The 20493-nt window shown below is 34.6% G+C and overlaps 3 protein-coding genes and 1 long non-coding RNA gene across 5 annotated transcripts; 3 read left to right on the forward strand and 1 right to left on the reverse strand.

The window, feature by feature from the left end:
• Positions 1–3792: 3792 nt before the first annotated feature.
• Positions 3793–6062, reverse strand: LOC129943431 (methionine aminopeptidase 2). Its single transcript, XM_056052876.1, has 3 exons — positions 5787–6062; positions 4549–5382; positions 3793–4491 (listed from the first exon to the last, which is right to left on the reverse strand). Exons 1-3 carry the CDS (start codon positions 5908–5910, stop codon positions 4064–4066), a joined length of 1386 nt encoding a protein of 461 aa, XP_055908851.1. The 5' UTR covers positions 5911–6062; the 3' UTR covers positions 3793–4063.
• A 3577-nt stretch (positions 6063–9639) lies between these two features.
• On the forward strand, positions 9640–10858 carry LOC129943436 (nuclear transcription factor Y subunit beta). Its single transcript, XM_056052882.1, has 3 exons — positions 9640–9909; positions 9980–10287; positions 10348–10858. The coding sequence occupies exons 1-3, from the start codon at positions 9828–9830 to the stop codon at positions 10429–10431; spliced, it is 474 nt and encodes a 157-aa protein (XP_055908857.1). The 5' UTR covers positions 9640–9827; the 3' UTR covers positions 10432–10858.
• A 1306-nt stretch (positions 10859–12164) lies between these two features.
• On the forward strand, positions 12165–14152 carry LOC129943434 (ER lumen protein-retaining receptor). Of its 2 annotated transcripts, none has more exons than XM_056052880.1 (3): positions 12165–12344; positions 12580–12699; positions 12775–14152. In XM_056052880.1, the coding sequence occupies exon 3, from the start codon at positions 12856–12858 to the stop codon at positions 13492–13494; it is 639 nt and encodes a 212-aa protein (XP_055908855.1). In that variant the 5' UTR covers positions 12165–12344; positions 12580–12699; positions 12775–12855; the 3' UTR covers positions 13495–14152. The 2 variants fall into 2 exon arrangements, with proteins under 2 accessions (XP_055908855.1, XP_055908854.1); XM_056052879.1 differs by having other exon boundaries at positions 12168–12344; positions 12580–12667.
• Positions 14153–14519: 367 nt separating this feature from the next.
• LOC129943437 (uncharacterized) lies at positions 14520–15916 on the forward strand. The gene is made up of 3 exons (XR_008781244.1): positions 14520–14836; positions 15021–15331; positions 15405–15916. It is a non-coding gene; the product is annotated as an uncharacterized LOC129943437 (long non-coding RNA).
• The last annotated feature ends 4577 nt before the right edge of the window (positions 15917–20493 follow it).

The raw sequence follows: 20493 nt of genomic DNA on the forward strand, positions 1-20493 counted from the left end.
CTTGGTCTAAGTCGGGAAGACGGGATTGTTGGCTTCCGTTATCTATGGTAAATGGGTCATCCTGCCTTACAGCGCAATACGGTTACTAGTCGCCGTTGTATATCCTCAGCGTTGACTTCGGTTCCACTATGATATTTCCACTTTCGTCTTGCAGCGTTCGGTTCGAGGTTTATGTGCTTGCGAATTGCATTTCTTACTTACTTAAGGTGGCGCTACAGTCCGGGGTGGACCTGGGCCTCAACCAACATGCGTCTCCAGCCAGCTCGGTCCCTTGCTAGCTGTCTCCAGTTTCGCACGCCAAGTTGCCTGAAGTCTTTACCCACCTGAGTCGCGGTCTTTCTCTACTGCGCCGCTCTACATGACCTAGCCATTTAAGCTGTTGAATTTTAATTTTGTTATCTAGGTCAGTGTCGCTGTACAGCCCGTACAGTTCGCCGTTATATCTTCTCCTTCATTCTACATCCATGTATACGAGACCAAAAATCACCCGTTTGCGTCTGCCCGGTCCATCCCATCGCACTTCTTGGTTGGCGGTGCAGCAGTTTAGGGCTTCCTCTAATTATTCGGCTGCACGTGGGCTGTTAAGGGACGTAACATTCCACGTACAGATCCGAAATTCGTTGTCCTTATTTCGTTTTCTTGGGTTGTCAACAGTTAATCCGTCCGTATCTGAGGCTTGTTGGTGCTTCGCAACTAACGTGGTCAGGAAATTACCCCGATTTCACAACCCCCAACCTGGAGGGCCATATCCTTAGTATACGCTCAACGACGGCCTGGACCCCAAATATGTCGTAGAAGCCCTGTAAGGTGTCCACTAAGTAGTTCAACATTGCTAGAACTGTAGACGCCACCGTTGATTCCATCTCGAGAACAACAACTTTCCATTAGGTTTAGGACCCAATCTCCAGTTGAGGTACTATGCACCCGATATTCATCGCGGGGAAGTGAGATTAGGAGTTGATAGACAGGGGTGGGTTTTGAGAAAAACCTGTGGACGCTTGTGTCCTCTTGAATGGACATGGCTACCATTTGAACATCGAATTTCGTTTCCTCTGTTCTAAAACTTTCGAATTTCATTCCTGTTTTTGAACCTCTCATCATATTCGACCGCACTCTTCTCATGGTCTCTCTTTTTCCTTCTGAGAAGTCGGTGTTCCTCTTTCCTCTTCTGCTCATAGTGATCGTAAACAGCACCCGTCCTTCTAGGCAGCAACGCTTTGGGTGCCTGTTGTTTGGCTGATTTGGCCTCCCGACATTCGACATTAAAGGAGGGGTTCCTTGTTGGTGGATGCTTGAAACACAGCAGAGGCGGATTCTCTTGTTACATCTTTGCAATGTTTGCATTGGTTCTCAATACATTGTGTTGGCGGGAGAGAACTTCAAAAGAGGTTACTTTAGACTCGGTCGGAGAAGGATTTGGCGATATCTTACCTAGAGTAAAAATTTGCAAAAGCAAAATGTTTTGAATTTGGGGGAAATGATAATGTATAGAGAAGTGATTATAAATGACAATGCAATTAGAGTGATCATAGTTAGATTTTGGTGTTAAGTAGATTTCTCAAAGTTTGTTATGCCTGTTTCTCAGTTGGACATAGAGACCTTGGAATTAAAAGTTTTAAAGACGAAACGTTATTATATCAAGCAGCCTAGTCATAGCTACTTGATTAAAGCCATAATATGCAACTTTAGCCTATTCCTAAGTTGATCAAGTTTTACATATTTAATTTAATTATTTATTTTTGGTTTCATAATTGTGATTTTTAGGAAAAGAGAATTTACTTTTTTTAAACAAAAAATACTAAAACATATCTAAAATAAGCTCGACTACCTGACTTAGCAGTTAGCAGCCAAGCGTTCCATGCACGACCTTTCATTAGAGACAATACCCAAGTTGGTTTTGGTTAAATCTTCTTTGGAGCCAACAAAAGGTACTAGGGAGGTTCAGACGACCTAAGGGACTTGAAAGTTTGACAAGTTTCTAGTATCTGATTGGCCAGCTGCCAAAAAATTACCTTCCAATAAAGGCATATTTAAAGGAAAGTCGACTGGAAAGTTAGTCAAGAAAAATTTCCCTAACTATTAAGTCGAGTCTACTTCTATCAAAATGACATTTGAACATGTTTTTTCATTCAAGTGAAAGCTGAACTTTATTACTTTATGATTTATTTATTTTCTGCATAACTTTATTTAATGCTTTCTGTTGAGGGTTCCTCGTCAATTTAAAAAAGAAATAAGTAATGTTTCTTTACAATACAAAAGACAAATCCTAATGGACTTTTAGCTTGTCTGAGGAGTGTTTTGTAGACAGTAATGTGTTTGGTAGTTCTTGTGCTATGAACTTAAAGTAGAGGTTTGTTAAGTAAAGTTCTGAATTTGAAAGTCATGACGCTTGGAAAACTAACTAGTTGCCTTGGTCAAAATGTACGTTGAAAGAATGAAGTTGACTGCAAATGAAGTCCCTTATGTTGCCTGAACCTACCCACTTCCCCCATGACAGAAAACAAAAGTGCTTTTTCATTAAGAAAACATTTTAAGGAAATCACCATAAAACAAATTGTACGACAACAAGCGCCAGTCGTAACCTCCATCCAGATTCGTAATGTTTTTATTTATTAGTTATTTTAAACTATAAAAGAAAGTCAATAAAGTAGGTAAAAGCCAAACCTGCTTGCCCATCATTTTATCGGATCTAAGCTTAAGTGAATTGAGTCTCTTTGCAGGAACTGTGGTTTGTATATGAACAAAAAAAGAAAACAAATTGTTTTGTATTAATGTGATTTGGGGGAGTGGCCAACTCCTACTTTTTAAGAGACGTTGACTATTTTTGTGAGGCATGTCAAGGTCAAAAGAATATTTAATAACGCACAAAAAAGAAATGAAATTATTGGTACTTCGAAATCTTGATATGAACGTAAGTATTTTTGAAAATCTGATAATTTTGCTGTTGTTTAAAGGAGAATTAAAAAAAGGACACCGGATTTGAATTCAGCACAAAATTTTACCCTTAACACGAATTTTGTTCGATATTTTCAGAACATGAAAAATTTTAATATTTTTACAGGTAAATGTATGAAAAATTAAAAAAAATTCTTTCCATCCCCACAAAAGTCGTTATAACTCGGAAAATACTGGACCGATTTAGAAAATTGAGGTTTCAATAGAAAGTGTAATTGGTGGTGAATTGATTGAGTATAAATATTATATATGAGTTCATATAATTTTACCGTTTTAGAGCCTTGGTAAGAAAAAAAATCAAAATTTTTATAAAATGAGGATTTTCAAAAACGTTTTCGAACCGATTTTTAAAATATTTATCTTATTAGATTCGTGACCAATTAACGGTCATTTTGGTGTATAAAACATCTCTCTACGTTAACCGTAACCCTTTAAAAACCCGTTTTAAACATCTATGAAACACAAATCTAACGAATTTCCAGGCTGTTCATTGAAATGTTTGCTTGCTTTTTTCATTTTGGGGGTTTGGCCCATTTGGTGGATGTTACCTAATTAAGGGGCGTGGCCAACGCAATATTGTTTAAAAAGGCGTGGTCTTATTCATAGTTGGGGGCGTGGCTTATTTAGGGGCGTGGTCAACTTAATATCTGGGTAATATGACCACTTTTGGAGGCGGGGCCAATGCACTTTCTTTTAGAAAGGCGTGGCCTATTTTAGGGGCGTGACTTCATTTGAAATTCATAGAAAAAACCTCAAAACTTCAGAAATCTTTTCTGGATTTTCACAAACGTGGATTCTAACACAAAAGAAAAACAAAAACAAATTTTTTTAATGATCGACTGATCATTTTCTAAACTTTAATTTTATCTCACATGCTCTTTTTCTTCTTTTCGCTGTTCAACAACAACAACATAATAAAAGAAATCTAATAATATGCTACAAATTTCCAGTTACATTATAAAAGTTTAAAGCAAAATAAAGATTATACTTTTAGAAGAAAAATAATCAAAAATCAGTAAAATAAAATCCATTGTTGAAGAATTTCACCGGTCCAGCCTATCGATATTATTTTTGTTGTAAGTTTTGAAGACGACGAAGCTGATGACGATCAATAATCCGATCCACGGGAAACAATTTCCTTGCAAGTCGGTCTCAACATAATCGTGTGTTCATACTGAGCCGTGTAGCATCCCTTGATGTCGCACAGAGGTGGATATGCCTCCACCACTCCCTTGTCGCACAGATCCTTCAATGCCATTTGATATTTGGTGGCTCCGGCACGATCCAACCATCTCTTGCAGAATGCCAGAGTACTGAAATGCTTATTAATGGTGCCCAGGAGTTGCTTGGACGATTGCAAACGCAATGGGACATAAGGGGCATCGAAGTTCTTCATATAATGCGAGCAATCCATGTCGTCATGGACCAGACCGCGACCGGTCGAGCCGAATGTTTCGATGGCATAGAACTCGTTCTCCTCCATGCGGGTGGATTCTCCACCTTTGACGATGGGCACTGTCTTCCCAGAATGAATACCTAAGAACGAGATTTTAATGATCTGGGAGGAGGGAAATATGTGAAAGATGTACTTACGATATGGACTGATCGAGTGCCCATTTAGATTCCGAATACTCTTGACTTGGTGGGTCTTCCCGTCCAACTCGATCTCGTACGACTCCATAACCTCCTGAATCGCAGCTCCGATGTCGCATAACCTGACATCTATTCCAGCCTCCCTGATACCGGTGTTTGTGGCATCCTTGACGGCTTCCAGCAGTTTGTCGTATTTGCTGTTAAATGCCAAGGTGAATGCACAATCTATGATGCGCCCCTTGATGTGGGTTCCGAAGTCAATCTTGCACACGTCATCGTACCCCAGGACTGTGGTGTCCCCAGCATTTGGCGTGTAGTGGGCCGCGCAGTGATTCAGCGAGCAACCTGTGGGAAAGGCCAGTCCCGCCTCGAGACCGTTCTCTCCAATCAATCGCCTGGCAGTCGTTTCCAGTTCCTCACAGATCTGAATCATGCTCATGCCGGGCTTAATGAAACCCTGCATATACTGCCGCGTTTGGCGATGAGCTTCGGCTGCATGACGCAGCTCATTGTATATGTCTGTGTGCATGCGGTCGAGAGCACGCTTCTCCTCGTTGGTGAAGCGATCCTTGGCTGTGCGCTCGTCAACATCCTTTGGAATCGGGTGCTTAACCACTTCTCCTTCTGGGAAATTGCCGTCGGGGAATTGTTCAGCGATCGGGGTCATCGGAGCGCCCTTGGGTTTGGCTTTGTTTTGCTTCTTTTTCTTCTTCTTGTCTGCATCGCCGTCTTCAGTGGCGCCTGCAGCGGTGGCATCGCCATTTTGCTGCTTACCACTTTCCTCACTATTTTCTGCTCCTCCACCACCCTCAGCGGCTTTGGCAGCTGCTTCAGCTGAAAATAAAAAAATATAGTTTGCTACATTATTACAAGTCGTTAGTTAAGTGACTTATTTGACAAATGACTCGCAAATGCAGTTCTAATGAAGTCGATGACTGCATGCACCACCGACTGACCACATTCTGCATTTATACAAATTCAACCTAACCTGAATTCTATTTACTTTACACTTGAGGGAATTCTTTGTGCGTTCTTTCTTTTAATCAAAACCAAACCAAGATGTCAACAACACAGATAACAAACCATCTCCCTGGAGAAATGTTTAAAGAACAAATAAAAGACGACATCAATTATTTTGTGCAGCAAGCACACAAACCCCCTTAAGTCTCGAATCAAATCTCAACCCCAAAAACACCCAAACACAACGAACTAAAAGCTACGTGCGACTGCGAACCTACCTTGCCGAAGTTTCTTGTTGTTGGGTTTGGGTTTCTTTTGTTTTTTCACTTCGCCATCGGCTTGGATTTCATCTTTTACCGCACCAGTGATTGGTTCTTCGATTTTTGTTTCAACTTCAGACATTTTTCTGTGTGATTTTTGGAGATTGATTCTAGAATTTGCGTTTTATTTAATCGGAATAAATAAATTCACACAACATGTAAAATGAACGAAATGAAAGATGTTGCACAAAATAATGGAAGAAAAGCCACACGGTTTTATTTTAATGGTAAATGAATTCCATACCGATTTCGGTCTTTGACATCTGAAGCAGGTGGAAATGAAGAATGAATTTTTAAAATTTGTCTGGCTGGGGAAACGAAATGGACATGGAAAGGTATGTTCGAGTGTATTTAGAATGTTGAATAAAGATGCGTTTGCATAGAATTCACAAGAAAAAAATGAAGAAAACATACATTTTGCGAAATTAAAAAGAAATATTATGCATTTTCTTTAATTGAACAGAGGTATAAACAAATTTGAAATATTCATGATTAGAAAAATTAATGATTATGTTCTTTCACATTGATCGGCCATTACTTTACCGCCATAAACTGTCTGAGCTTAAAAAGATTATTCAAATATTTACAATTAATAGCAACTTTGTTTTTGGAAAAGCCATCTGTAGAACAGTAGAAATTTATAGTAATAACAAATACAATATCCTCAAAAAATCACTGCAGATAAAAGTGAAAGAAATTTTTCAATTTTTCAGTTTTATACGTTGGTCTATTTGATATCCAACAAATAAACAAATATTTCAATAAAGCGGAACACGAATGTTTACATCTGCCATTTTACCGGTTTACCTCTGTCAGTTTGACATTGGATAATTGACCTAAGGTAGTTTATAAAACTAAAACATATAACGCCATCTCTTGCGAGCGAAGATCTACACATAGTTATGTATATACATATATTATATATTCTTAACATGTAAGTATGCACTTTCTTAATTTAAAATTAGTTAAGAATTTTGTTTTAAATTATATTAAAAAAAATGGACTTTTAGGGATAGTGTCTTTTCGGCAGTTTCTCACTGTAGTATAATATCCCAAAAAACCGCTAATGAGAGTTGAAAGTGTTTGCCCATTAGGACATGAACTTGAACGGTGGACGCATCTTTAACTGACCATACACGTACAAATCAATTGGTTCCGAGCCATTTGAATCCGGTCTAAGTAGACACACGGTCCAAATTTGCCAGTGATTAACAACTGAGTCACTTCAGCCGATTGATTATTTGTATGTTTTTCATTTCATCATAATAACCAACATAAGAAGGGATTTTTATAAAATAATAAAAAACACTACAAAACTTAAACAGAAAATCATGGGTAAAAACGGGTCACCCCATATATTAAAAGTTAGAAAATGATCCAGACAAAATAAAAAGAGGAACAAAGTAAAAATAAGGATTTGCATTCTTAAACTACAGTATGAGATGGCAAAAGAAACATATTAAGATGGCGATAGGATTGTGTAAACGGACAGAACTACTTGGGTCGTGGATCCTCATCAAAAAATGAAATATATCAACAGAGCCCAACTGAGCTATCTCAGCTTTCTCGCACACGATTGTTGATCGGCTTGGGTTCAGTTGGCTCTTTTTATGACAAGAATTACTCTTGGAGAATTTTCCAATTCCTAACAAGAGGCAGTACCCGTGAAAGACCTCTGGCATGGCAGTCCAAAGCACTTGCCAGCATGCCACGGGTATATTGTTATTATGGTGAAACTTCCTATAAAATATTTAAACAAAAGTATTAAATTGGCTGTGTTTTAATAACTTTTCTCGTGTTATTTTGAATTTCGTAAGCTTTGTCCATCACAAGAATGTGTTTTTGTACCTAAAAAAGGTAACTGAAAAAATTGTCTATCCGTTTTTTGTAGGCATCTATTAGCTCTATTATGAAACCACATGCTTGTAGGAAAATGTCTCATCACATTTTTGTTTTTAAGGTATCAATTTGATATTTACCTTCAAATCAAATGGGGTGGCGCAACAGTCCGTTGCGAACCAGGGCCTAGTGACTTACAACTCTCAACCATTCCTGTGTGCGAGTACTGTTGTCAGGAATGGAAGGGACCTACAATTTTTTAGGCCGAATCTGAACGGCTAATTTGAGAAAGCACTTTTTTCATGACAAGAATTACTCTTGAAGGAATTGTCAATTCCTCGCAAGAGGCAGTATCCGCGAAATTTTTTTTTTTTAAATTAAGGTGGCACAGGCAGGGATTGAACCCAGACCCCTTGCATGACAGTCCAACGCACTAACCATTATGCCACGGGTACTGATATTTACCTTACATAGATCAAAAACGATTATTTTGACTGTCATTTATCAACTATCACCTTAGCCGATTCCACTCCTCGTTCAATGTAGGTCTATAATTTAAGCCCCGAACTGTATACTCGTCAATAAATATTTTCGTTTGGCATTCAAGATAAATCACAGTGAACAAACGCGAGATCCAATGAAGTTTATATTTCCCAAGGAAGCATGAACAAACTCATTTCAATAATTGATGCTGGCCGAAATGGGGGTGGAAGAGATGGATATATTCTATAGTTATCACGCAACACAGACAATGAATATGATAACAATTTCACAGAATTATTTGGTGTGTTTGATAACTCAAAACTTGATTTCAAAGTTATTTAAAATTGGGTACACAAAGAATTCGAAGCTTGGGGAAAAAGCTCAAAACAAAAAAACAGCCATTTTACTTATGTATGTAGTAGATTTTCTTCAAGTTTTGAACGACAATTTACTTTTCCACTGATATTTTCCTTTTATTGATGTGAAATTTCAACCCGCTACTTGACTCTTTATAAAAAACCCGTGCCAACTACTTTTATAATAAATTGCCACACATAAACCAAATTTGTATTTATAACCAATAAAATCTGTCTCTTTTGAAGGCATATACTATCGCCACATTTACTAGCTTAAAAATTAACAAATTCTTACTCACATTCTTGTTCTTTTATAACAATAAATTGGGAATGAGTTACAAATATGGGACACGGAAATGAGGGCATTATGAACAACGTCTCTGAGGTGTGTCGTTTTGAAGTTTCATCATTTTGTCTCGCTCTATTGATAGCTGAAAAAAAGATACAAAACGATGTGATGATGGTTGAAACACAAACATGCTTCATCTTCGGCTTCGCTTGACGTTTAAGAGTTCAGCCCTAGAAATTTAATGTACGCTATCACAATGAAGCTTCGACTTCACGTTCCATTTGACAATCGTTAGGAAAAGAACGTAATGGTAGGCAATGTGACTCTAAAAGAAGCTCTAGTTCAAATTTGCTTAGCATTTGCTTTGTTTGACAGCTCAACAGGGGTAAAAAAGTCAACAAAAAAAATACATTTGTTTTGGAGGGATTCGAATCGGGTATTATAAGCTGTGTAAGCTACTTCAGCGATAAATTTATTTATTTTTTTTTTATTTCAAAACTAATATTTTTTTCATTTTGAGAAAAAATAACAGCTGATAATGACATAAGTGCCATTTTAGAAATTTCATATTGGAAGTGTCATTCAAAGCAACCTTGAAGCAGGTCCAACGTAACGCAGACGAAGCCGAAGCTTAAGCGTGTTTGTGTTTTGAGCCAAACGTCCCATAAGTATCCTACAAGTTTCGTTTAAAATTGAAACATTTTTAGAAAAAAATGAACATGCACGTCTGCTTTAGCTTCAAAACGTGAACAGATTCTCAAATCAATATATTTCCGAACACGACCCATTGTTCATTCTTCAATTCATCTGCTTGGTCCATTGTGAAAGTGAAACAATTTGACAATTAAAAAAAAAGTTGGGAAAAACACAAAAAGAATCTAGTAAAATATTTTTCACTTGTGTTTTAATTTCGTATTTCTTTCTTTGGACAACAAATTGTTTCGAAATTACAAAAACATAAAACAGATTTTAAGTTAAATTTTCATTTAAATTTAATTTTACTTCAACAAAAATAAAACACAAAACAAAACAATGAGCACAAGTGGAGACTCTTTAAATAATGCTCCATATTTAGGTGACTTTATGGTCAAAGATGAAGACGATGATGTATCAGGTACTTGGAATGCTTTTGTTATTCAAACTCACTTGACTTCTCACATTTTACATTAACTAATCTGTTTAAGATGATTCTGGAAAGCATACGAATTCATTTATGCTTCGCGAACAGGATAGATTCCTTCCCATTTGTAATATCATCAAAATCATGAAAATGCCCGTCCCATCGAATGGAAAAATCGCTAAAGATGCCCGCGAATGCATTCAAGAATGCGTTTCAGAATTTATATCATTCATAACTTCCGAGGCCATCGAACGGAGTATCTCGGAAAATCGTAAGACTGTCAATGGAGATGATCTGATTTATGCTTTTGCCACTCTGGGCTTTGATAATTATGTTGAACCCTTATCGTTGTACTTGCACAAATTTAGAGAGGTAACTTTTAAGAATACAAAACAAATAAAATAAACATCATCTAATCTCTTAATTTTTCAGTCAACAAAATCAGATCGGAATATAGCCTATGGTGATTCAGTTTTATTCGATGAATCAGATGATTTTCGCAACCGTAAGCCTTAGCTTTAACATAACAAGTCGTCGCATCGCATCGCGTCGTTTGGAATAATGTATGTAATGTACGTAGGAGGATCGTCGCTTTTATTTTATTAAGATACCTATAATATAATAGATTTAAGTATCAAAGAACACTTTTTTGTTTGATCATAATTTACGAAACTTCTGATTTCATGAGGCATCATAACACAATGAAAATCAGTTTACCAAAAACCCACCCACTAACATGGAACTTAAAAACAACAATTATGTAAATCGGCACATTATGCACTTTTCTCAGGAACTGGGGAGTGTTGTTGGCTAAATGAACCATAAATTGGTGCGAGTTTAATTTTTTTGAATTTAAAACAAAGAAAAATATAGCAAGCATCTTAAAACAAACAGAGTAATAATAAAGAAAAGTAACATTTTATTTATTTTTTAAATATGTAAATTGAAGAGTTTTTTTTTATTTACGAGGGGCTGTTTCTGTACGAAGAGAAATCGATGATATTTTTTACTCTTAACTCGAAACATAGTTTTTGACGGTAATTTATCGAAGCACTGAAAGTAAACAATAATGGTGTTTTCGATTGGTGTTCTCGAACTTAAAGCCTTTTTAAACACAAAAGAATTGTTTTTGTTTTAGAACGAAAAAATACAAATGTCAGAAACGGTTTAGTTTTATTAACAATTCTTGCGATTTACAAAAGAGCAATAAATCGTTGATTAGAATACTATCAACAGTTCCGGAGACGCTACAATCAAGAAGAATCTACCCCGAAGCTCATAGACTCCGGTGGGCTGGACACCTAGCTCGTATGAGCGAAGAGGACTCCCGAAGCCTTGGGGTGCGCAACTGGATGCGATCGGGATAAATGGAGACTTGTTGTATAAGGAAAGGAACTGGTCCGGATTGTCAAGGCGATGATGATGGTGATGAGAATATTATTAAGTAAATTCTTGGAAAATAAAAATAAAGCAGCTAGTTAATTTTTCAGATGGCATTAATTTCGAACTCGGAACATTACTTGACTATTTTTTACTTGCAGAAGATACCAAGAACATTATCTCTACAAAAGCCTCCTCACACTTTTTACAAATCCATCATAGAATGTGCTTTGTATTTTTAAGATAAAGTCAGTTCTCATTCGTTTTTTAATACGACATGAAACCCATTAACAAAACATTGCATATTAAATAATGCACAGAGTAATAAAGCTCAGCTTTCAGTTGAATGGATAAAACATGATCAGCTGTATTTTCGACACAAGCCCCATAGCCTTTTTTTTAACTCGTATTATCTTCGATGTAGAGTTATTCAGACTTAAAAATGGCTTTAATATTGAAAAGCTTAAAGTGAAGTAAGGTAGGTACAACTGGTTCAAAAGAATATTGAAGCCAGAATAAGGCCGATAACTAAATCTATATGTAATTTTGACAGTTCATACAAAATCGGAAAAGTAATGGGTATTTTCATTTTCACAGTTTTAAGAAAATTAATAAATTAGGTGGCACAATAGTCTGTAAAGAACTAGGGCCTTCTGACTTACAGCTCGCAACCAACTTTGTGTGTAGTCACAAAGTTGGTTGAAATAAATAATTACCTGTGACCATACGCGCGGCTCGTAATTTATGTACAATGTGTAGGGCACCTAATTCCAATCATAATCATTGCAAAACTCTCCATCCATAATTTCAGTGCTCGCCATCGCCATACTCAGTCATCACTCATAATCAACCACAACCAACTTCATACTCAAATTCTTCCATTTTTATTCCAATTAATTCCAAGTGTCAGATTTTTCGACGTCGACTTTTGTGTTTGTGTGCTTATCGACCAACAAATGAAATTTTTCCTTCTCAATCTCAATTCTCAACAGCAAGTATTTCGTTTTTTGAGACAAAAGAACACCACCGCCGCCGCCGCCTTCATCAAAGTAAATACAAAATCTCATTTAGGTTATCATCAAATAAACATCAATTTCTCATTTACCATAAATTTGATAAGCCAACGATAACGAGTTGAAAACATAAATCCGTATCCGGCGTCCTAGTCAAAACACAAAGTTCTTCAATCTGTCAAAAGAAAAAAGAAGAATTTATTATAATTCAACAAAAGCAAAAGAACACACAAGAACCTGACCCTATTTCTTTTTTGTTTCTTTCTGCTAGGCAGGCACCCATTCGAATAGAACAAGTGCGAACGAGAGAACCATCTTAGCCAGCCACGTCGGCCACGTCATTTTAAGGAGCGAATAGTGTATGCGGTCTACCAATTCTTAATTATTTTTTGTAAAATTTAATTATTTCTCCGTAAATTCACGATTCACAATTTAATGCTGGTTTTCTTATTTTATTTTTCTTCAGATTCGTGAATATTTGAGTATATAGAGAAGTTGTTCGTGATCTTCTTCCAAGTCATCAAATCCATTCCATTCCTGCATCATCATGAATATCTTTCGATTGGCCGGGGACTTGTCCCATTTGCTTGCGATAATAATTCTGCTGTTGAAAATCTGGAAGACGCGTTCATGTGCGGGTATTTCTGGCAAATCACAAATTCTTTTCAGTGTCGTTTATTTCACCCGGTATCTGGACTTCTTTACCACGTATGTGTCGCTCTATAATTCGGTGATGAAGATCGTATTCATTGGAGCCTCTGCAGCGACGATCTACTTCATGTATGTCAAATTCAAAGCCACCAACGACACCAATCACGATTCCTTCCGCATTGAGTTTCTACTGATTCCGTGTGCCCTGCTTGCGCTGGTCGTCAATCATGAGTTCACCTTTATGGAAGTGCTGTGGACATTCTCAATCTATTTGGAGTCGGTGGCCATTCTGCCGCAACTCTTCCTCGTTAGCAAGACTGGCGAAGCCGAATCCATCACCAGCCATTATCTGTTCGCCCTGGGATCGTACCGGGCATTGTATTTGCTCAACTGGGTCTACCGGTACGTTGTCGAGTCGCACTACGATTTGATTCCCATTTTCGCTGGCGTCGTGCAGACAATCTTGTACTGTGACTTCTTCTATTTGTATATCACCAAAGTGTTGAAGGGCAAGAAGCTGCAACTTCCTGCCTAAGAAAAGCCTAACGACGAGTTCTAACTTTACACCTACACCTACTACCTACAAAGTAGTGGAGAGCTGGAGGAGGAAGTGCGCGCATTCGATTTGTAATAATTGTAATAATCGTAGTTATTCGTAGTTCCATGTATCTCGTTCACAATTTAATCTCTTCCCCTCTGCCCCCCAAAAGCAGTATAAATAATTTAAAAAAATAAAAAAACAAACTTAATATTTAAGGTTCAAAAAACAAAATATGATTTTTAAGTTTTTGTTTGTTGTCGTTTTCAAAAGGAGTAGAGGGGCAGGCATAAGATTGATTGAACTCGATTAGATGATAATAAGGACAATTTTTTGCATCCTCTTTCTTCTTCTTCTCCCTTTTGTGCTGTAATTTGTATTTTTATTTAAACAAAAACAAAAAAAAACAAATAATTTGTTTCATAAAATAATTATGTTTGTTCAAGTTCTTTTTTATTGAAGGATTTTGAGAGATGATTCCCTTTTGCTGGAACAGATTTAATTAAAATATTAATATTAAAGAAAATCTAAGGATAAAACAAGAAACCGAAAAAATGAAAAAGAAACCATTTGTAATAAAAAAAATAAAAACAAAAATTATAATAATTAAAATCTTAGCGATAAAATACCAATAAAATAAACTTAAACAGAAACATTTGAATTGTTTTATATTTTTTTTTTAAGTTCAGGAATTAGATTGTTCTAGGTTGTGTCGTTGTTTTAGATTTTGCAACAATTGACGCAGTGTGATACCAATTAACTGAGAACCTGAGTGAAAATATGTACAGTAAGGCCTAGAGAAGAGTTAAGAATTACACTTGGACCATCGTCATTATGCCCTAGGGTACGAACTCATCTTTACTTTCGAAAAATGTTTCCATCGACGTCTAGAAGAGAACGTTATTTAGGGTTTTAATTTCCTTCGTAAATCTAGGGAACACGGCCACCCTGCGGGAATGAATGGAACATTGTTGGGAAAGACTTTAAAGAGAGATACCGATGCAGGTTTGCATGATCAAAGCTGAAAATAAAAATGACCAATCGTACCAAAAAAGGACCAACATAGTTTTCATCCGCAGCGGTTTTTAACATCCCATAGAAAGTTATTGTAATCGATCCGATTTGTCGAATTGAAAATTTGAGTGGGTGTTATTTTAACCGCAGCAATTTAAAAAAAATTGGTTAACCCAAAATAACCAATCCAATTTACGTTTTTTTTTTTTAAATCAAAAAAACTGAAAAAAAATAATTGTCACCTCGAATATTTAACGAAAAAAATGGTTTTATCTCTGAAATAATTGTATGCAACGAAGAATAACCTTGGTTGGAATCATGTAAGGTAGTAGTAGTAGTAGTAATTTTTTATTGAGTTTCTTGTTTTTTACACATTTGTTTTTCTTATAAATTTTACATTATTTCACTTAGCTATAATATTGCCGACTTAGAATTGGCCAGACTTCACAGGTTTTTATTTATATTGTTTTTTTTTTTTTAATATATTTGACAATTTAGAATCATGTAAGGTGATTTGTGATAGTTGACAGTCACAATCAACAAATTCGGTCTGTGTAAGGTGATAGTCATCTGTGAAAATCACAATTTTGTGATTATTTCCCGTGACAGCTATTTATGTAGGTGTCACTTTCATATGAAATTGCTATTATTTTTTCTATTGTCTGTCGTGTCTAGTCAAAATGAATGTGTTCGTGCCTTTGCCATTGTTTTTTCCATCCCAAAATGCTAAAAATCAAGATATGAATCGTAATAGAAATGTCCGGCTTTTGAGAATAAACCTCCGGAATAAATTTAACGTACTTGATCTTCCAAATCCAAAGTAAGTGTACATTACATACATATGTATATTACTTCATACATGTTTATTAAATGTATCTTTTTTAATAAAATAGATTTTTAAAAAACTTTCGATTAACGAAAGAAACATTTTTGCATATCCTTCACCTTTTGGAATTGCCAAGTGGAATTCGCTCAACCCACATTTCCCATATACTCCAGTTAGCCATAACACTTAATTTTCTTGGAGGTGGTGCATATCAAAGGCAAGTTGGGGCTGACTGGTCAGCTCCCATAGCCCAAAATACAGTTTGTGAAGTCATCTCTTCTACATTGAAAAAAATGGAGAGAACATTGTGTCCCCTCAAAATAAAGTTTACTCCATCGAATTCGGAAGCAACCAAAAGGTACTTTTATGAGAAGTATGACATACCTAGAAGTAAGTGAGCTTTGTTTATTGTAAAAAAAATATTTAATTTTGCTATTTTCCTAGTAATCGGCTGCATAGATGGAAGTCACATTATGATTCTCTGATTAAAAAATAATTGTTACCTCGAATATTTAACGTAAAAAATGGTTGTATCTCTGAAATAATTGTATGCAACGAAAAATAACCTTTTTTTACATCTGGTAAAATTTTAAGAAAAATCGAATTTATAGTTTTTTTTATAAAATATAAAATCTTAAAAAAAAAAAATTACTAAAAGTTGGTAAAAATTTACTTTCGACAAATATCGTTTCAAAAATTAAAAAAGAATTGACTTCAAACTATTTCCTTTAAAAAATGTTGTCTCCGGCATTCCGTCATTTTTTTTTTTAAATTCAACAGTCAGTTTTTTAATAAAAAAAAATAAATCTAAAAGAAATAGTACTTAAATGCTACTAAAATTGGTTTTCGACTAAAAAATTTCGTTAACAAAAATAGATTTTGAAATCAAACTATTTCATCAATTCAAAATATTGTTGGTAATTTTTAAATTTGTTAGAATAATTGTTAGAATAATTTTAACAAAACAAAACACGAAGTTATCAATTTCTTTAAAAAAGGAACAAATGGAATAAGAAATGACCATGCGACCAAGTAAGAAAATTATGACCATTTAGAATAAAACCGTGGGTTTGATTCTAAATGCTTTCATTTTGGATTGGAATGAGTAGAGTACAAAATTCCATATTTTTGTGTTTTGGAAATTGGGTTCAACATTAAAAGTAAAGGTTAAAAGGGAGTAGGTCAGCTTACTGTTTATTAAAACAATAATAAAATGTGTTAGGATAAGAGACAACATAGAAATTACCAACTGTTTCGAAAATTTTATTTTACTAATCTAAAACTCAAAAGTGTGTTCTTGGACACAAAAGAAGCTATTTTAGATAAGGAATTAACTAAGTAATATATTTCAAACGAAGTAAAAGGAAGAACAAGAAAACAACACTGATTATGATTTTCGTAAGAACAGGTCCACTGGTGATCTCAGGGTCTCACCAAACAGGAGACCCAATCTCCACATCGTTTTGAAGAATGTGGTATTATTGCACTTGCTAGTTCAAGTACACTCTCTTGTCGAAAATTTATGAATTTGGGATCGATGAATCTCTTCACTTCTGTTGTGATATCCATAAATGTTTGAAAAAGATCTAATAGGTCGTTGGTTAGCTTTGTAAGTGGCTACAGACGAAGACCAGACTTTTTTCCAACAAGCAACACATTACAAAAATATTGCGATAAGAAATTCTATACATTTCAAAACAATTGTCTGATGGGCAACCATATTTCTATCTACGTTCTTTGTTTTAATTTAGTGGTACTGATTTGGAAAATATTAGTGTTTGGTTTCTATTTTATTCCAAGCACATACTTAAAAATATGACAATTTAAATATTTTTCCATATAACCACTATTTGACCTTTAGTTCGAGTAAGGCCTTATTCACTTGATGGTTAAAAAGGGCCAAAAGCACGGGCTTGCATTATGTAGACCAGCTTTGATTTATTTCTCGGCTTTCTTCCAAATATGGGCCATAAAGCACAAAACAAAAGGAGTTGTGAATATTATTCAAGCAATTTAATGCAAAAACAAAATGCCAGGTGTTGAATAAGACATTGAAACTGTGTCCAGGCTCTACGAGAATGCATATTTTCGAAGAACCATCTAGGCACGACTAGGTTCTACATGTATCCAAAGAGTAAAAGAGCTTGTGCATACAAAATTGGTTCAATAGTTCTTGAGAAAACTTAAAAACAAAATAACGATTCAATGGAGGTACCTTTCTGAACAATATAAATATATTGAAAGAAGCCAAATTAAGAAAAACGGTTTTAGCAAACTTTTTTCAAAAAATCCATCGGTTTGTGTTTGAGTAAATTCGAATTTTCAATTTTTACTTTAAGTGCAAAATATAAAAAAAACGCCTTACGCGAATCGGCTAAAAGTTTAAATTTCCAAATTCGAAGTCAAACGACCCAATGATTCGGGCTGTAGGAGCCAGGATAGACAGGCAGATAGACGAACGGAACGGGAAACCCATTTTTTCGACTCCTCTACCATCGTAATGTGATGTTCGAAATTTTGTACGAACGCAAAAACTTGCTATATATGTATATATGTAGTTCCTGTGTGGCAAGTAAATCCAGAAGATCTTGGAGAAGATTTTCAAAAAGGGTGTGTGTTTATACTTAAACATTTTCTGGAGAAAAACAACACCGAAAATATGATTTTAACGCAGCCTTTATATGAAAGAAAAAGAATTGAAACAAACATTTCCATATGTCTAGTTGAGTTTGCTTTAAAATTACACTAGTGCACTCCATATTGAAGTGCAGAAAAATCATTTTCCGTATAGAAATTAATAGAAACCTATTAATTGTATTGTATTATTAAAGAACGCTTTAAAAGTTAAGCGTTCTAAGGGACTCCAAAATGTATCACCCCGTGCTTTAAATAATTTAATGCTATTTCGAGCTTAAGTTTCGATGTTCAAAGGTTTAATTTTTTAACTAAATGATTTTTGTTTGCATTTAAATTTGCAATGGATGGTCCGATTTTTTCTGTCTGGTTGTCACTCATCGCTCCAAGGGCGGAGCCATACTATTAATCAGGGGGGTGGGGGATCACACACTTAGATCAGTTCTTACGCACCGCTTCAAAATGTTCTTTAATGTTTTGTAAAGGAGGCAAACAAAATTAAATTAAATTAAATTAATGTGGATCTTAACCTTACATTTATAGATTACTATTGCTAAAGTGGCAACTTTAGTTATCAAATTATTTTAGAACACTGTTGTCACGCAAGGTATGGTTTAACTATTTAATTTGGATGACTCCCTACATATGAAATAATTCCAAAATTTCAACATTTTTTTTTATATATGCCCGTTTTATGCAGAAATGTAAGAAATTGTATTGAAACGTAGCTTTTTTTTTAAAGGAGTAAATAAAACTTAAAAATTGTAGATTGAAAAATGCTTGGCTTTTGAATTTGAGGATAAAGGTGAATTTAAGTACATATGTATGTAATTTCTCTAAAAAATTAAATAAAAACAAATTAAGGCAAATAAATAAGTTGGGAAGAAACGTTTGTGTGGCACTCAATTTGTGTTTCGCGTTTCACAATCTCTTTTCATTTTAAATCTCAAGAGATTCAAAGCTTTTATATCAATAAATATAAAACGTACATTATGTTTTTCAATTAGCTATTAGTTTAACAAAAGTGTCACTTTTCCTTTTTTTTAGACGTTTGTATTATTGAAATTCGTGTTTAAATCTCAGTTTTAGAGCCTCCAAAGCAAATTCACTTTAAAAGTATATTTATTTAATTTTTAAGATCTTTTAAGATCATTTGTATTCAAAGGAAAATCAATTTTGAAAGAAACAAAATGCACGACTGAGTACAACATGCTAATATCTTCCAAAAAGTCTATTTAAAAATATTTCCTATATTTTAAGATTTAAAAATGTAACTTATTTTTTTTCGAAAATCATTTTTAATTTTAAATTTTGTCTTAAAAATAGTTTTGGTAATCACTAAATAAAGTGCTTATAGATATTAATTATACATTTAAATTTCGAGTTTTGCAAACAAAATTAATATTTTTTTAAAACTAAAAAAATGACATTTTTGATCATCAAAAATCATCATCAATTTGATCATTTGATTTATCGACAAGAGCTTGCACAGAAAAAGAAAATTATTGAAATCGGTTCTTGGGAAACCTTAAAAAATTGAAGGTTTCATGTTTTTCTTGTAGAAATATGCCAAATTAAGAACACAAAATTTAGAGAAAGTTTAAAAAAAATCACATATTTTTAAATTGACGATTTCTTATTCAAGGTTTCTTCTTAAGAACCTGAATATTTGCTCTTTTTGTTAGAAACAAATTTTAAAGTTTTTTTTTATTTTTTGACAGCAAACCGCTTTTTGGTGAATAGCGTTAAATTACTAACATAAATTTAAATGAAATCTTTACTTAAACAACTTAAACAACTATATAAGCTCTATGGCTCATAAGACCCCCTGGATCGTCCATTGGTCAAAAGTTGATGAATTTGTGCTGTTTTAGGAATAGGGTTGAATACCCAATTCATATTATGTTCTTGTTCCAGTCCTCAGTTAAAAGTAGTACTTTTAGAAACAAAGTTTAAAGAAGAAAAATAAAATTTTTGTTTTCATAGACAAATAATTAATACATAATTCAAAATATAATGGGTTTTGAATTGAAGGAAATTCCTTCGAAAATTCGACCCCCCTGGATCCGCCATTGCCACGCCCCTACAGCTGAGCGATTGGGTCGATTAAGTTCACACTTGAAAGTTAAGGTTTTAAGCAGAAAAGTGTTAAGCTTTTTTTTTTTAATTTTTTTAAGATCAAAAATAACGGTGGTCAACATACAATTTGTTTGCCCAACTAATCTAAAATTCGAATTTTCTTTAGCTTGGCTTCCTTCAATAAAGAAAATATATTTTTGTATTGCTCCAAAAGTGTGGCATCCATAGAATCTAAACTGATTTCAATAAATTTGTGTCTGCGCAGGCTCTGTCTTGATGTCAAAATTTTGTTTTTTGGATTTAAAGAAAAATATTAATTTGTTTTCTTTTCAAAATTAGATGTCTCGAAGACAGGTCAACTTTTTTTACGAAAATATATATACAAAAACGTATATTAATATTTTATAAATAACTGCATACTAAAAATATTAAATAAAATAAGT

The sequence above is a fragment of the Eupeodes corollae genome, chromosome 1 (assembly GCF_945859685.1).
Source record: "Eupeodes corollae chromosome 1, idEupCoro1.1, whole genome shotgun sequence".
Lineage (NCBI taxonomy): Eukaryota > Metazoa > Arthropoda > Insecta > Diptera > Syrphidae > Eupeodes > Eupeodes corollae.

Bases quoted from the DNA above. Each gene is read 5' to 3' on its own strand.
- LOC129943431 (XM_056052876.1), bottom strand. From the start codon at position 5,910: ATGTCTGAAGTTGAAACAAAAATCGAAGAACCAATCACTGGTGCGGTA. The intron at 5,383-5,786 runs GTAGGTTCGCAG...TTTTATTTTCAG, and splicing joins CAACAAGAAACTTCGGCAAG to CTGAAGCAGCTGCCAAAGCC. The intron at 4,492-4,548 runs GTAAGTACATCT...TCTCGTTCTTAG, and splicing joins GCACTCGATCAGTCCATATC to GTATTCATTCTGGGAAGACA.
- LOC129943436 (XM_056052882.1), top strand. From the start codon at position 9,828: ATGAGCACAAGTGGAGACTCTTTAAATAATGCTCCATATTTAGGTGAC. The intron at 9,910-9,979 runs GTACTTGGAATG...AATCTGTTTAAG, and splicing joins TGAAGACGATGATGTATCAG to ATGATTCTGGAAAGCATACG. The intron at 10,288-10,347 runs GTAACTTTTAAG...TTAATTTTTCAG, and splicing joins ACTTGCACAAATTTAGAGAG to TCAACAAAATCAGATCGGAA.
- LOC129943434 (XM_056052880.1), top strand. From the start codon at position 12,856: ATGAATATCTTTCGATTGGCCGGGGACTTGTCCCATTTGCTTGCGATA.